Source organism: Armigeres subalbatus, chromosome 1, assembly GCF_024139115.2.
Source record: "Armigeres subalbatus isolate Guangzhou_Male chromosome 1, GZ_Asu_2, whole genome shotgun sequence".
NCBI classification, from domain to species: Eukaryota; Metazoa; Arthropoda; class Insecta; order Diptera; family Culicidae; genus Armigeres; species Armigeres subalbatus.
In genome coordinates this window covers 44,547,121-44,564,854 of record NC_085139.1, presented here as the reverse complement: position 1 = coordinate 44,564,854, position 17,734 = coordinate 44,547,121, and the positions used below count along the sequence as shown (strand labels likewise).

The 17,734-nt window shown below is 45.7% G+C and overlaps 1 protein-coding gene across 15 annotated transcripts in view; it reads right to left on the bottom strand.

Annotated features, from left to right (window-relative positions):
* Window positions 1-209: 209 nt before the first annotated feature.
* The window catches only part of LOC134225024 (chloride channel protein 2-like), a 248,182-nt gene continuing 230,657 nt past the window's right edge, over window positions 210-17,734 (bottom strand). For 14 of the 15 annotated variants that reach the window (XM_062704813.1, XM_062704818.1, XM_062704847.1 and 11 more), the window contains 2 exons: window positions 1,209-1,674; window positions 210-515 (listed from right to left, as the gene is read on the bottom strand). In XM_062704813.1, the coding sequence (XP_062560797.1) occupies window positions 1,439-1,674 (236 nt within the window). In that variant the 3' untranslated portion in view covers window positions 210-515; window positions 1,209-1,438. The remainder of the gene's footprint in view (window positions 516-1,208; window positions 1,675-17,734) is intronic. The other variant, XM_062704804.1, reaches the window with a different exon arrangement.

Below are 17,734 nucleotides of genomic sequence, written 5' to 3'. Positions count from 1 at the left end.
TCCACATATTCATTTTGATTTAAAACATAAGATAGACTTTTCCCATCTAGGCGGGTCTTGGCATGGTTTGACTTGACTTAACTTAAAAATCTGGCGAAGCGTCTGAATGATCGACGCGACTCTTGGCACTTTTGTTCCGATACTTTCTTCTTCACAGCTTGGTGAGTGATGTGCTTCGCTAGCTCATCGTTACATTTCTCTTTAAAAAAAACTAATAATTTAATAGTCAGTGCACGACACGTCGCGCCCAATGCTCGTTACGAGTTGTTACTGGGTAACCACGCGGTCTTACATCCTAGACACAATGAGATGTGAGGGTAGACTTTGATTTGGACTAAAATTAGAATCACAACTTTCTCGGAAGAACTGCATCATTCACATCATTCATGGTCGTCTCGGGGAAAACTAAGCTAAAAAAATGGACCATCTGCGTGCGATGCATAATCACGAAGGAGAAGGGGGATGGTACACCTCCGGTTGTTTACTGCTAACGAATTTGTTTAATCCTTGAATATCTGTATGAAGAAAAATGAAGCTTGGTATCAGTGACCGGGCTACATAAAATATATTTCATGCACATCAAACTTTTTTTTTTTGTTTAAGCTAAGGTTATTGAAACATTTATAATTCAAACTGAAATTGCGAGGTCGAAATTCTTTTATTTGTTACCATGTGTTGGTGTCAAAAAGTTGGTTAATATGAAATGATCAAATGAATGAAGGAAGGCACATTGTATTTCGATAGCAAGTTGGACACCTTAATAGATCTGTTTATGCGATTAAAAGAATTTAACATCAAAACAGACTTTATCCTTTATTTTACCGTTTACTTTTTTACGTAGTTTCTGTCATTAATTTTTTTTAAGGTCATTTGTATGCTATTGTTTAATGTAAGGATTCTCAGCAGTAAATAAACTAGTTTAGATCAGTACATAGGGCATCTGAAATGAAATATCACGAATTGAAACATTTTCACTGAAAACATATTTGGTAATCGTAATGCCGATTTTCTTCATTAGTGAAAGATATCAAATATATTTTCGTTAAAGCTGATCTACTTTTGAGAACATTGATGCGATTATGACTAATATGTCCATTTTAAAACGAGCCTGATTATAGGATGTTAATGGAAGGTTATTAAAAATTGCAGTTAAAAAGCAGTGTTACAGGCCACACATAAGCACATTTAAAGCGTAGCTTCCCAAATACCTGAGTGATCCTTAGCAGTCCCGGCAAGCAGTTTTCAAGGTGACTTGAGTTTTAATTTTCTTCCGGTGTGTATTTGGTGTGTGTACATCGTTGTCGAATGTATGATGTGGTTTCCGGTGATTGAGTAGTTTTGAGTGCACCTTGAGGTTTTCGAGATATCAACGAGTTGAAACGCTATTCTAGAGTCTCCTTTCCATAACTTTTTAATTGTTAGAGGTGATACTATGAGGTTATGACTGTGGATTGTTGCTATTGCCGTTGTGACTATTGTCGCTACTGTGTATTGTGGAGGAGCTATCTTTATCGTTTGTTAATCTAACGTGGTCTAGTTCGATATCGGAACAATTGTCCGAGTAGGACAGCGCCGAATCCATAGAAGTTATAGTGCTATTTACTTTCTTATCACTGTAGGCGTCACCCTTGGATAGCAGGGGCTCCTCGGGGGATGAATTATTGCTCTCCGCTTCTGGAATACACAATTTAAGAAATGTTTTGAATAAGATTAAACTGTTCAGGAATGGTACTTAACATAGGTCTAGGTCTTATGTATACAGGATTCCTGTCCATAGTACTTACTTGCCTATCGTCGTTTGAGTCGGTTATCGTCTTCGTCCTGTCATAATGTCTAAATGATGCTATGATAGTAACATTTCAGATGTCGCTACATTTGCTATTAAATCAGAAATCACTCACAATTGTAAAATCAATGCTAGCTAATCGCAGAGAAGAGGAAATTCTGAAAACTGATTCCTTCGAACGGATATGTTGCCTCTTGGACATAAAATAATAGTAAATAATAGATCAAAGTTATAACATAGTCATATTTATTTCGATTTTGAAAAACGTTAAATTGAATTTCGTTCCGAAACAAATGAATATCGACAGTTGTTGTTGTGGATTAGTATTGACAGCACTATATAGATAGTAAGGACAGAAATTGAAACAATTTCCGAGGATTTCATTAGCTGTAACAGGAGATATATCCCTTATGATTATTCGCTGTGTAAACTGATCGATAGTTTTTGGCAAATATGCATTTTTCAGGGTTGGCCGAAACAGGCACTAAGGTGGCCAAAACCGGTATAGTTACCCTATAGAAAATTACGTTGTATTTACGTTGGCCGACAAACTCCCAATTGATGAAAACATACCTTCTCAAATATGTCTTAGTTGAGTTTTAAAAATGATATTTTCCTTTAATCCAATCCTGTGGGATGTCAGATCAAGGGAAAGGTTCGGAAAGACTCTCCATCGAAACATGATTTGATAGCGTGGAAACGACGACCATGGCTGCCTCGAAAAGCTCTGTGTGAGTTTCTTTACGATTCATGAAATGCTTAAACATATTTTATGTATAATCCTGATAGTTTCACTTCTACCACTTTCAGCGGCTGCTCAAACGATAAATAATCCGTTTCCGATTTTATACTCAGAACCGCCAGGAAACAACGTTAAGAAATCATCAAATTACCGCTCGCGTCATGTTAAATGACCGATAGTTTGATCGATAGTTTCAGCTTGCGAATTCAGTTCTAAGTATCCTTCATGTAGTTTAAGTAGTTTGTGGAAATTTGACAAAATGCAAGCAAAGGTACAAAAATGAGCAACCATGCGTCTCCATAATCGTTTGGCGTATATATTGTAAATGTAAATCTCAATCTCATTCCGTGCCGATAGTTCGAACGAGCCAGACGTGTGTGCTGTGTCTCATCGCGGATTGTGTTCGGTAGTGAAAAGGCTATTGTGTTGTGCTCCTACCTACGGATCCAAGGCGATCACTGTCGGCGAGTGAAGTAGCTGCTTCTGGCGACGCCAGTGAAGCAGGCTATTGTTACTGCTGCTACCTACAGCAGCAGGGGCAGATAAGTGGCAAAACTTTTATTGTTCTCCCTTCTGTTTAATACAGAGTGGGACTGCTTAGAATTAATCAAATTAGTTTTTTTAAGTTTTTTCTAATTTGCTATTAGTTTTAAGTTAGTATAAGCAAAATTTATCCTTCCACCTTGCGGGGTGAGAATGGAGACGGAGACTGGAGAAGGCAGTGTGCCTGCTAAAGATGGAGGGCGCACTCGATTGTACCATGCGGCTTCGCCTGGGCCTTGGGTTGTTTACTTTCGGCAGAAAGAAAAATGCCTAGATTTTTTCGGCATTAAACGAGATGTGACGCGTCGTTTTCCGAAGCTTGATTTTAGCCAGATCAACAGGAAAAAACTACGCATCACCGCACCTACATACCAGGTGGCGAATGAAATTGCTGGCGACAGGGCGTACAATGTTGAATATATGGTTTATGTCCCTCGCGGGAGGTCGAAATTGAAGGTGTGATCAACGCAGCGAGCCTGACTTGCAAGGATGTACTTGCGGGAAAAGGCCGCCTAAAGAATGCAATGGAGTCTACCGTGGATATTCTGGACTGCAAGGAATTGCATTCAGCAGCCACGGAAGATGGAAAGAAGGTATATTCCAAGTCAGGTTCGCTTCGGGTGACGTTCGCCGGTTCGATGCTCCCAAAATATGTTTATATTGAAAACATGCTATTTCCGGTGCGTCTTTTTGTGCCAAGGGTATTTAATTGTACCAATTGCAAACAATTTGGTCACACTGCCGAGTTTTGTGACAACAAACCACGTTGTGGCAAATGTTCTGAAAGGCATCGGGAGGAGTCCTGCCAGCAACAGGCAACAAAATGTGCTTATTGTGGTTTGAACCCTCCCCATGGTTTGCAGGAATGCCCGGTGTACAAAAAGCGCACCCAAAAAGTGAAGCGCTCGTTGGTACAGCGCTCCAAGCAGTCGTATGCGGAAATGGTTAAGTCGCAAGACACATCCGCCACAGCCACTGCATCGACTGCTATTTCAGCCACCGTTCGTGTAAGTGATTTTTATGATTCCATATCCATTGATGAATTGGACTCTGACGCAGCCGATATGGATGATCCTGCGGAGGTACACGTGCCCGAAAAGAGGAAGCAACCGTCTTCCCCGGGATCGCGCCGCAAGAGAACAAAAATCATCCATAAAAGCTTGGCAAAATCTGAAGGTAATGGGGTTTATTTAAAATCCCGAAGCAACCTGTCCCTACTGCTTCTTTTGATCCTAGTTGCAGTAAGGCATTCCCGCCATTGCCAAAATCCGATGTTTCGAAAAACATCCGGCTAGGAGAATCAACGAAAGAAAAAAGTAATTCGCACTTCTAGTAAAAGTATTCCGTCCAAGCGAGGATTGATCTCCTTTAAGGACCTTGTGGACCGTTTTTGAATTTATTTAATATTCCGAATTCATTGAGGCCTATCATTGACCTTTTTATACCAACAGTGGAAAGTTATCTGAAGCAATTGACTGTTTCATGGCCCTTCTTGCAGGAATTGTATCTTTCGATGGATAATACGGCCAATACCCAAGATACAATCACTGTGCTGCAGTGGAACTGTCATAGTCTGAAAATAAATTAGACGTGTTCAAGTTTTTGATTCGCAATTCCGATTGCGATGTATTTGCACTCTGTGAAACATGGCTTTCTTCTGAAGATGAAATCACCTTCCACGATTTTAATATTATTCGCCAAGATCGGAATGATCATTATGGTGGCGTTCTTTTGGGGATCAAAATGCTACTCCTTCTACAGAATTCCCATTCCGACTGTTCCCGGCTTAGAAATCGTCGCATCCCCAGTAAATGTGAAGAATAAACATCTTCCCACCGCTTCAGTGTATATTCCCCCACATGCCTCTATTACTCTCCGACATTTTTTCTGCGCAGTCTCCCTCCTATCATCTCCAGTATTGATATTGGGTGATATGAACGCACATGGTATTGGATGGGGCGAAACGTATGACGATTATAGAGCGCCTATTTTCTATGATTTGTGTGACGATTTCAATTTGAATATTTTGAACACTGGTGAAGTAACTCGAATAGGACCAAATGGTCAACAAAGCCGTATTGATCTGTCTTTATGTTCAAATTCACTATCATTAGATTGCACGTGGAAGGTAATTCAAGATCCCCATGGTAGTGACCATATGCCGATAGTCACCACAATTAAGAGTGGCTATCAACAATCTGAGCCAGTTAATGTTCCTTTCGATCTCACGAAGAACATTGACTGGCAAAAATTTGCATCGGCGGTAAAAATTGGTATTGAATCAACTGATACTCTTCCACCTTTGGATGAATATCGATTCCTTACTGAGTTGATTCAAAAAGCGCACTAGAAGCTCAGAAACGACGCGTTCCAAGTACATCTGTCATAAGAAGACCAGCCACTCCTGGATGGGATGATGAATGTACTAAGTTGTATTCTGAGAAATCTGATGCCTTCAAGGCCTTCCGTAAACACGGAAGGTCAGAGCTTTTGAAGAGTATTTGAGGCTCGAAAGAAAACTCAAAAATCTTCTCAAGGCAAAAAACGTAGCTACTGGCGACGATTTGTCGAGGGACTATCACGAGAAACCTCAATGACAACACTTTGGAAAACGGCTCGCAACATGCGGAACCCCATTTCCACCAATGAGAGTGAAGAATACTCCAATCGATGGATATTCAACTTCGCAAAAAGGTCTGCCCAGATTCCGTACCAGCAGAACCGCTATTTCGAGAATCAGTCACTGATCCCGGTTCTTTGGGTGGACCATTCACAATGCTGGAACTTTCTATGTCTCTTCTTTCATCGAATAACTCTGCTCCGGGATGCGATAACATCAAATTCAATCTTCTTAAAACCTCCCAGATATCGCAAAAGACGATTACTTGACCTGTACAACTGTTTCATGGAGTACAACATTGTGCCACCTGAATGGCGACAGGTCAAAGTAATAGCTATTCAAAAGCCTGGGAAACCAGCGTCTAATCACAATTCATACCGACCGATTGCCATGCTATCATGCATGAGAAAGTTATTAGAGAAAATGATCCTTTCAAGAGTCGACCATTGGGTCGAAGAAAATGCATTGCTATCAAATACTCAGTTTGGTTTTCGAAAAGGTAAAGGAACAAACGATTGTCTAGCGTTGCTCTCTTCAGATATTCAGCTGGCCTTTGCGCACAAGGAGCAATTGGCTTCAGTATTCTTGGATATTAAGGGCGCTTTTGATTCAGTTTCCATAGAAGTACTGTCAGACAATCTGCACAGTAGTGGATTACCCGTTATTTTGAACAATTTCTTGTATAATTTGTTGTCAGAAAAACAAATGAACTTCACACTCGGCACTCTGACAACTTCCAGAAATAGCTACATGGGCCTTCCCCAAGGATCATGTTTAAGTCCCTTGCTTTATAATTTCTATGTTAAAGATATTGACAATTGTTTGGAAGGACAATGCACGCTCAGACAACTTGCAGATGATGCCGTGGTCTCTCTAAGAGGTCCATGTGCAGCTGTCTTGCAAGGACCATTGCAAAGTACCCTGGATAATCTGACTGTTTGGGCCAGACATCTAGGGATCGAGTTTTCACCGCAAAAAACTCAGTTGGTTGTGTTTACTAGGAAGCGGTACCCAGCTCAACTGAAACTAAAACTGTTGAATGATGACATCAACCAATCTTTATCTTCTAAATACCTTGGGGTCGTGTTTGATTCTAAATGCACATGGAAACTCCATTTTGAGTATTTGATACAAAAATGCCGGAAAAGGATCCATTTTCTACGTTCTATCTCCGGAACCTGGTGGGGTGCTCACCCGGAAGACCTCATCAAACTATATAGAACGACTATTCTCTCTGTTTTAGAGTATGGCTCTTTCTGCTTCCTCTCAGCAGCTGATTGCCACCTGATCAAATTGGAACGAATTCAGTATCGTTGTTTGCGTATTGCCCTTGGCTGCATGCATTCAACGCATAACATGAGCCTGGAGGTGCTTGCTGGAGTCACTCCTTTAAAGCACCGTTACTGGGAGCTCTCACTTATAATACTCGTCATATGTGGAACAAGTAACACACTTGTCTTAGATAACTTCGATAAAATGCTTGAACTGACTTGTCGTTCAAGATTCCTTAGAGTCTATCTCAACTACATTTCTTCAGATCTTTGTCTTCCGTGTTATAATCCACCTCGAGTTCACTTCACCAACGACAGTTCCTCAATTGAATACGATCTGTCCATGAAATACGCTATTCAAGGAATACCAGATCATCTTCGACAAGTATCTATTCCCTCCCTTTTTTCAGAAAAATATGAACATGTCGATTGCAACAACAGATATTTCACTGATGGTTCTCGCATTAACGGATCCACTGGCTTCGGTGTTTTCAATGTAACTTCAACCACCTTCCGAAAACTTCAGGAACCGTGTTCGGTTTATGTTGCTGAGCTGGCAGCAATTAACTTCGCTTTGGGGATAATTTCCAATCAGCCCGTAGACCATTATTTCATCTTCTCGGATAGTCTTAGTTCTATCGAGGCACTCCGGTCGATGAAACCTGTTAAGCACGCATCTTACTTTCTTACAAACATAAGAGAGCAGATGCGTGTTTTGGTCGAAAGATCATTCAAGATTACCTTTGTTTGGGTCCCATCTCACTGCTCAATCTACGGCAATGAGAAGGCAGACTCGCTGGCAAAGGTGGGCGCACAGGAAGGTGAGGTTTATGATAGACAATACTCGAGCAACGAGTTTTTCCCATTAGTCCGTCAGAGTACTCTTCAAAGTTGGCAAAGAAATTGGACACACAACGAACTTGGACGGTGGCTATTTTCCATAGTTCCAAAAGTTTCTGGGCGAGCGTGGTTCAGAGGTGAGGACTTAAGTCGAGGCTTCATTCGCGTGATGTCGAGGCGTATGTACAATCACTATCCATTAAACTAAACTAAACGCACATCTGTACAGAATAAACCTTGTCGATAGCAACTTATGTAGGTGCGGAGCCGATTATGATGACATCGATCACGTAGTTTGGTCCTGCTCGGAAAATGACGCCTCCAGAGAGCAATTATTGGATACCCTTGTGGCCCGAGGTAAACAACCCTTCAGGGAAGTTCGCGGTGTTTTGGGAGATCGTGATGTTGTCTATATGCAGGCCATTTATAGTTTTCTTTGTGCTTCTGACATCAAAATCTAACATTTTGTTTTTTTTTTCTTTCTTTAAAGTTTTTTTTTTTTGTTCTGTCTCTGCCTTTTTGTTCCGTAGAGCTCCATAGCTCTTGCCATCCGGAAGATGCTCCCAGTCGAACCATTCCTCGAGCACGACGACACGCCACATCGTCACTGACGCCAAATGCCCGGATGAGAAGCTGAAATTTCCTGATCCCAAATCCTAAGCCCCGTCCATCCTTAAACATTGTAAACTAACCTCGAGTCACCACGAGTACGCTGGCTTCTACCCCCTCTTACTAACCGTATAATAAAATGATATTGATTGTATATATCACAAAGAACAATGGCTCCGTAAAGTGTTATACACGCCTGAGCCTACCAAATAAACGAAATTGGAAAAAATGTAAATCTCCGCTCATTCGAATAATAAAATAAAACATGTTGTCGAATGCAGGGTTCTTATATCAGGGTTCACTCACTTCGTAAGTAGATGGGAGAGACTAGCGCGGGGGTGGAACATTAATTTTCAGTGCGAAACATAAACAAACTCGGTGGCTATCCCATATAAAAACCCAAGATGACTGTAAATGAAATTGGCATTCTGCAATACCTGTTCGAATTCATCTTGGTCGAATGAACGAGGTAATGCTTTAACTAGACATACTGTGCGTAAGAAAGTGTATGCGCAAAATGTGATAGCTGAGCACGTGGTCCAGCACTTTTTAATTAGACGTGTCATATCCTACCTTGACTATGAATAGCAGAACGAAAATGGATACAAAGTTAAGTCACTAAGATGGTGTTAGTACTACTAGTCGAGCTGTCCAAAATGCAATTATATTAATTTCATTCTTTTCAGTCTCGTTTTTTTCTCAGACTGAACCTTGCTTACATTGGAGCGGATCTCGTTCGAGACTGATGAAATAACTGAACGTTTTGATAGCTCCATTTTCGCCCTAGAAATAACAGAAAATAACATAAACAGATCAATTTACAAATTTACTGAAAAAAATACCTAAAATAATAGCTTTTCTTCGACGTAGAATAATTCAGACGGAGTCAATAAAGAATGCTACTTGGAACGCCCACGATATTTTCAACATAGTTAAGCGTCAGTGCCTTGGTTAGACGGTGGGCAAAAAGTTTGGTTAATGTTTCACACTTCACTTAGACACAATAATTACGTTCTTACGAAGGCATTTTAGTGGCTGTGTAACTGTCGCTCATCTAGGTGCTGTTCTGCATTAGGTCCGTTTTGTGTGAAGCAAACATATCTCTGTGTTATTAATTTTAAGCGTGCAACACTAAGTTGCACTGAGCACTTAATGCGAGTACCACTCGCGCTCATTCAAAAATTCATAAAAATAACTCGTACTGAGCACTTTATGCGAGCACCACTCACGCTCTTTACGAAGATTAGCAACACTACTCACTCACGCTCATTCAATATGCATAATACTAAGTCGTACTTAACACTTCTAAGCATGTCTTAATTGAAACTACTTATTGTTAATTAACAAACACATTTTATTAATACTGGTATCAAAAATGATACCACTACCAGAAAAAGATTTGTTTGATAGGCATGAACAGCCCTATACGTGTGCTTGGGCCTCCCTTTTCTTTTTTTTCTGGAAGTGCAAGTTTGTGGGTTTAATGGTCCGTCCATTTATTTGCGAGTTCAGTGCGTGATCTCTCTTGTTTCCGGACAGCAGAACGATCGCGCGATCGGCCGAATTATTGTGTTCTGCTTTGCGCGGCCGGTAATAAAATTAATCAGTTCAGTGCGTGATCTCTCTTGTTTCGGACAGCAGAACGATCGCGCGATCGGCCGAATTATTGTGTTCTGCTTTGCGCGGCCGGTAATAAAATTAATCAGTTCAGTGCGTGATTTCTCTTGTTTCGGACAGCAGAACGATCGCGTGATCGGCCGTATAATTGTGTTCTGCATTGCGCGGCCAATAATAAAGTTCAGTGCGTGATTTCTCTTGTTTCGGACATCAGAACCACCCCGTGATCGGCCGAATAATTGTGTTCTGCATTGCGCGGCTGGTAATAAAGTTAATCAGTTCAGTGCGTGATCTCTCTTGTTTCGGACAGCAGAACGATCGCACGATCGGCCGAAGTATTATGTTCTGCATTGCGCGGCCGGTAATAAAAGTTAATCAGTTCAGTGCATGATCTCTCTTGTTTCGGACAGCAGAACGATCGCGCGATCGGCCGAATTATTATGTTCTGCATTGCGCGGCCGGTAATAAAATTAATCAGTTCAGTGCGTGATCTCTCTTGTTTCGGACAGCAGAATGATCGCGCGATCGGCCGAATTATTGTGTTCTGATTTGCGCGGCCGGTAATAAAATTAATCAGTTCAGTGCGTGATCTCTCTTGTTTCGGACAGCAGAACGATCGCGCGATCGGCCGAATTATTTTGTTCTGCATTGCGCGGCCGGTAATAAAGTTAATCAGTTCAGTGCATGATCTCTCCTGTTTCGGACAGCAGAACGATCGCACGATCGGCCGAATTATTATGTTCTGCATTGCGCGGCCGCTAATAAAATTAATCACTTCAGTGCGTGATCTCTCTTGTTTCGGACAGCAGAACGATCGCGCGATCGGCCGAATAATTGTGTTCTGCATTGCGCGGCCGGTAATAAAATTAATCAGTTCAGTGCGTGATCTTTCTTGTTTCGGACAGCAGAACGATCGCGCGATCGGCCGAATTATTGTGTTCTGCATTGCGCGGCCGGTAATAAAATTAATCAGTTCAGTGCGTGATCTCTCTTGTTTCGGACAGCAGAACGATCGCGCGATCGGCCGAATTATTGTGTTCTGCATTGTGCGGCCGGTAATAAAATTAATCACTTCAGTGCGTGATCTCTCTTGTTTCGGACAGCAGAACGATCGCACGATCGGCCGAATTATTTTGTTCTACATTGCCCGTCCGGTAATAAAATTAATCAGTTCAGTGCGTGATCTCTCTTGTTTCGGACAGCAGAACGATCGCGCGATCGGCCGAATTATTGTGTTCTGCATTGCGCGGCCGGTAATAAAATTAATCAGTTCAGTGCGTGATCTCTCTTGTTTCGGACAGCAGAACGATCGCGCGATCGGCCGAATTATTGTGTTCTGCATTGCGCGGCCGGTAATAAAATTAATCAGTTCAGTGCGTGATCTCTCTTGTTTCGGACAGCAGAACGATCGCGCGATCGGCCGAATTATTGTGTTCTGCATTGCGCGGCCGGTAATAAAATTAATCAGTTCAGTGCGTGATCTCTCTTGTTTCGGACAGCAGAACGATCGCGCGATCGGCCGAATTATTGTGTTCTGCATTGCGCGGCCGGTAATAAAATTAATCAGTTCAGTGCGTGATCTCTCTTGTTTCGAAGCGAGCTTGGTAGTCATATGGCTACTGCTTCTGCCTCATACGCAGGAGGTCGTGGGTTCAATCCCAGGTCCGTTCCATTCTCCTACTTTTTATCTTTCTCTTTATTTCTCATGTTCTAGCAATCGCTAGAACTGGAAATGGACTTCCATACCGTTTCCATTACTATTCCTATACCTTCAACTTGAGTATTCTATCAGTAATCTGCTAGAATTGGAAATGAACTATAGAGCTCGTTTCCAACATCCAATTAGAAATCCCATCAGTTACCTTCTCCTATCTATCACATTGGCAGCTCGTTAACCAAGACGGACCTCTGCCTCTCCAACCTAACCCAGAAATCCAACAATCTCCGCATGAACTCGTGGCAAGTGCAGAGGTATATTCGGCTTGCAGTGGGCGAGTGATTGCATCATCATTTCCTCCCCTTCCCTTCATTGACTTCCATTCGGACGTGGCAGGCGTCAGTGGTTTTTTTTTTTTTTTACAGTAGGGTGGGAATCTGCATCCAGACACCGGTGGACTACCGGCGAACGGGGTTTAGCTATTGCCGACCCGCTAAAACCACCCTGTTCACAGACCCTGAGTCTCCCCGGAACAGCTTTTTTAGGCATTACTTCTGGGAGGGGTCCGTGCTACTACGCACGCCCACATACTAGCTACCCACTAGCTTCAAATCACAACTAGCTACCCACTAGTTCCTCTACCTCATAACTAGCTACCCACTAGTTCCGCTACTACTTAACCAACTACCCGCTGGTACCTCACCCTCGAGACTAGCTACCCACTAGTCGGCGCTATCCGACTGCTGCTCGGCGCGCCAATTGCGCTGCAAGATGCTGGCAATCTGAGTGGTAGCGGCCGAGACCGCGTTCCACTTATCAACCTCTTGACACATCCTCTGGATAAGATTATCCGGAGTAGTGTCCCTCCCGCACACCTCTAGCATTCCGCTTCTAACATCGACGAAACGAGGACATACGAATAGTACGTGCTCGGCAGTTTCGTCGACCCCTGGGCAGTCCGGGCAGACGGGAGAGTCCGCATGCCCAAACCTATGTAGGTACCACCTAAAGCAGCCATGGCCTGACAGGAACTGTGTCAGATGGAAGTGAACTTCCCCATGCCTCCTATTAACCCATCTTGATACGCTAGGTATCAGCCGATGGGTCCACCTACCCTTAGAAGAGTTATCCCAGTCCCGTTGCCACTTGATAGTCGAAGTGACTCTAATGGCTTTACGGGCTCCTCTGGTTCCGCGCATGTCGAAACTCTCCTCGTCTTCCCGTATGACTAGTCCGATGGGTAACATACACGCAATCACACAAGCGGCATCCCGTGATACCGTGCGGTAGGCACTTATCACTCTGAGACACGCTAGCCTGTGTACACTCTCCAGCTTCTGCAGGTTACGTTCGACGCTAAGCGCCGAGGCCCAAGCTGGACCGCCGTATCTGAGGATAGATACTGCAACCCCAGCTAATAACCTGCGTCTGCTGGAGCGCACTCTGAGCTATTGGACATCATCCTGGGTAATGCCGCAATAGCTGTCGAAGCGCTCCTGCAGGCGTAATCTACGTGACTGCCGAAGTTCAGTCTATCGTCGATCAGCACCCCGAGGAGCTTCACCTCCCGCTTGGAAATGATCTCACAGTCGCCCACGCGAACTACTGCCTCCTGTACCGACTTACGGTTGTTAACAACAACCAACTCTGTTTTGTGATGAGCTAGCCCCAGCTGCCTTGAGCTCATCCATTCCTCCACTACAGCGATCGCGTGGGCCGCCGTAAGTTCCACTTCCTCAATCGACTCTCCGTAAACCTCCAGCGTTATGTCGTCAGCGAAGCCAACGATCTTAACACCTGGTGGGAACTTCAGTCTTAAAACACTATCGTACATAGTGTTCCATAGCACCAGGCCCAGGATAGATCCCTGAGGGACTCCTGCGGTGATAGAAGCACTACCCTCCCCTTCATCGGTCTCGTATAAGAGTACGCGATTCTGGAAATAGCTTTCCAAAATGTTGTACAGGCCCACCGGAATGCCCAACCGGAGTAACGAGAGCGCGATGGCATCCCAGCTTGCGCTGTTGAATGCGTTCTTGACGTCGAGCGTCACTATCGCACAGAATCGAGTTCCCCTCCGCTTGCGTTGTATCGCTACTTCCGCAGTTTTCACAACCGAGTTGATAGCATCCACCGTGGACCTACCCTTACGAAACCCAAACTGATTGCTTGACAGGCCGTTCGTACCTTCGGTGTACGGGGTAAGCCTGTTGAGGATAATCCTCTCAAGCAACTTCCTGTGGTGTCCAGTAGGCAGATTGGTCTGTACGCCGATGGGTCACCTGGTGGTTTCCTGGCTTCGGCAACAGCACCAGCTTCTGTCTCTTCCACCTATCGAAACTGCGCTCGTCCAGGCATCTCTGCATGGCTGTCCTGAACATGTCCGGGTTAGCCATGATCGCTGCCTTCAGAGCGAGGTTTGGAACTCCGTCGGGCCCCGGAGCTTTGTTCGTGTCAAGGGTTCGGGCCACCGCAAGCAACTCTTCGTTCGTCACCGCTGCCACTTCAGTCACTTCAGCACTCGCGTTCTGCGGTGCTGGTTGTGGCCAAGGGCTTGTGGCATGGGACGGGAAGAGAACCTCGATAATGCGATTCAACCTTTCCGGCGACCGTTCGGGAGGCGCCAGCCCCTCTGGTCTTCGCCATTACTATCCTGTAGGCATCGCCCCAGGGATTAGCATTGGCGTTCAGGCATAGGTTGTCAAAACACTTCCTCTTACTGCTACTGATGGCCTTGTTAAGGGCCAACTTCGCAGCTTTGAACGTCAAGCGGCGTTCATCCCTCAACTGCTCAGAGCGAGCTCTCTGCATCCTTCGCCTAGCCCTAAGGCAGGTTGACCGAAGGTCTGCGATTGCTGCACTCCACCAGTATGCTGGAGGTCTACCGTTCCTCGGTGGTGCCCTCCTCTGCATACTGGCATCGCATGCACGTGACAGGACAGCTGTCAGTGCGTCCCCTGTAAGACTGTCGGTGTTACCCTCCAGTCCCAGCGCCGCGGTGAATACTTCGCTGTCGAAGCTTTGGGCCTTCCACCCACGGACCTGACGGGGATTTCTCAACCTCGACTGCTGCACACCACAGCTGATCACGTAGCGGATGGCTAGGTGGTCGCTGTGGGTGTAGCCTTCGTCGACCCTCCAGTTCAGTCCCCCGGCTAGGCTGGGGCTACAGAACGTAACGTCAATGAACGACTCCACCCCGTTCCTACGGAACGTGCTGGTTGAGCCGTCATTGACTAACACGACCTCCAACTTTGCTAGAGCCTCTAGCAAAGCTTGACCTCTCTGATTGGTGCAGCGGCTTCCCCACTCCACCGCCCAAGCATTGAAGTCCCCCGCTATGACAACCGGCTTCCGACCTACAAGGTCGGACGATAGCCTATCGACCATCCGGGTGAATTGCTCTATTACCCACCGTGGTGGAGCATACCAGCTACAATAGAACACCCGTTGATCTTCGCTATGGCAACACCTTCGGTAGGTGTGTGTACGACCTCTTGGACTGGAAACCGTTGTGCAGATCGCCGCCATCTTGGAGTCGTCCGCGACCCAGTTTCCATTATTGACAGGGACACGGTACGGGTCTGCAAGAATAGCGACGTCGGTCTCTGACTCAGAGACCGACTGCCACAGCAGCTGCTGGGCAGTAGCACAATGGTTAAGATTCAGCTGTGCTACCCGCACGGCGATTTCTTATTGCCACCACCGAAGGGACAAGTAGGTCCACCCATAACATGGTTACGGGCTTGCTTCCTACTAGCGCAGATAAGGCACCTTGGTGCTTTATCGCAGGCCTGCGCAAAATGTCCCTCCTCTCCACAACGACGACACAGGTTACTTCGATCCGGCCCCTTGCACTCCCATGACTTGTGACCAGATTCGAAGCACCTAAAACACTTTTCGACTAAAGGTGGCTGGAATATGCTTACTGGGCATATTGACCATCCAACCTTCAGTTTCCCGACCGCCAGGACCTTTTGGCGTCCGCTACCGGTAACTTGAACCGTTACCTGCGTGCCAAAAGGTCCACCTCTAAGACGAATAGAAGACCGCTCGACTTCTATATCGCACTGTACCTTTAAAGACGAAATGAGGTCCTCTGCCTCGGTGACTTCATCCAGCTGTTTACACCGGAGGGTCACCTCGGTGCCCAGAGACCTCACTTCCACTCCCTCACCCAGGACCTCCTGGGCCAACCTCTTATAGGCGGTACCGCTCGCCTTTGCTCCACGCTTCAGCACCAAGATCAGTTCGCCTGCCTTGGTGCGTCTGACGCTTCGCACGTCCTCACCCAGTGTCGAAAGTTTTTCGGCACCTCGCATGGTCTTAAGAACGTCGGCGTACCTCTCTTTGTCGGTCTTGACCAACAAGGCTTCGCCTCTGTCCCTCAGTTTCCTTGCGGGTGAGGACCCTCCCTCCTCTTAGATCTGCTAACGAGCTGCCAGGGATTTTCGGTCCGCTGAGCAGTCGTCGCAGGTTGGCTACCATCACCCTTGGGTTTAGTAGCCTGGGCCGCACCGTTGCCCTTCCCTCGTGGTTTCGCCTGATTGGGTGCCCTCTCTCGACGATCGGGCGCCCTATCGGACTCGACCGTACCGCTGTCCGTAACAGTAAGGCGCCGCTTAACGTTACCGGACCGACCCTCTGACTGCTGCCGGGCGCGTTTGGAGCGCGCCGCAGTCCTCCCTCGCCGACACTCGGGGTGGTACCAATCACCTCTTGCGTCGGAGCCTTCCTCCAAGGAAGGAGAAGGGTCCTGCCCCTTCTCGCTTCCAACCTCCCTCCTAGTGAGCGTGCCGTGTTCGCGTTTTACCGCTTGAACCGACTGTCGAAGTACCAGAAGTTTCTGTTTCAGATCCTTGCTGATATTATTTCGACTGCTCGTGAACTCGATGATCTCATCGAGCTGCTTGGCGACTAACCGGATACCGGTTAGAGGCTCTCCTGGTGTGTTGACTACCTGAGCATCGCTCTGGCTGTCAGCCCCTCCCGCTGGGGTAGTGCTGGTCCCGTGCAAACCAGCTACTGCCTCAACACCGTTCTCCTCCCTAGTGAGAGGAGACCTCGCTAGACCCCTACTTGCGAAGGGGTCTCCCGTTGCGCCTACGGCGCCCCTACCTCTTGAAACTGGAGTAGACATAGCTCATGGGTCCCCCTTGCAGCTGCCATCGAATCCTACTGAAGTAGTCGCCTCTATGATCTCATGGTTGTCTTTCGTGTTCAGAGCCAGATCGGCGTTAGTCAGGGAGTTCATCTGAGCCTACTTCCGTCTGGTCACCAACCAGACAGCAGAATTGGACAGCGTGCCGCAAGGCCCGCCACGGTTTTATGGGACGGAAGGCAGCCTTGCCATTAGCCCACCCGCCGTTTCGAGTCGGTTTCACCCGGCTCTACTAAGGGAGTAGAATGACTCGGCTGTCAGCCCTCGCAATACACAATATAACAATATACAAAACACACAACCTTTAACACGCCTGCCATAACCGTAATTGAGACTTAAATGGCAGTCTAAGTCTCAATGCGCTACCGCGCTCCCTCGTTTGTAGTCCATTTAGCCGCCTAGCCCTTCAACTGCCGTTGATACGCTATCGTTTCCAGCGAGCACCGCGCGGAGGCGAACTACGCTGCCCGCCTCGGCAGGCGTCAGTGTGACCTAACAAATGAGATCACCAGTACTTGTACATTGAAGATGTGTGCTAGTCCCAAGCAAACATCTGTTGGTTCCCTGTGCAAGAACAGCTGATCTGGTCATAATGGAGTGGCAACTACGAGCAGTCAATCAAGCTCAAGCTCAAGCTTAATGGTCCGTCCATTTATTTGCTTAAGTTGGTTTGCGTGTTTCATAGTTTTTTATGCGAAAATAAAGATGTTCCGCACGCCTATGAAGAAAAGTTTTACAATTGAATAAAACAGTTAACATCTCATTCTTTCATCGTTTTAACATTTTTTTACAGCTCTCGAATGGACCAACGATTTCAAATCACTTTTAGAGTGAAATAAGTAGTGATTTAGTCTCGTTGCAAACCCTCGAACACCATTCTAGTTTGAA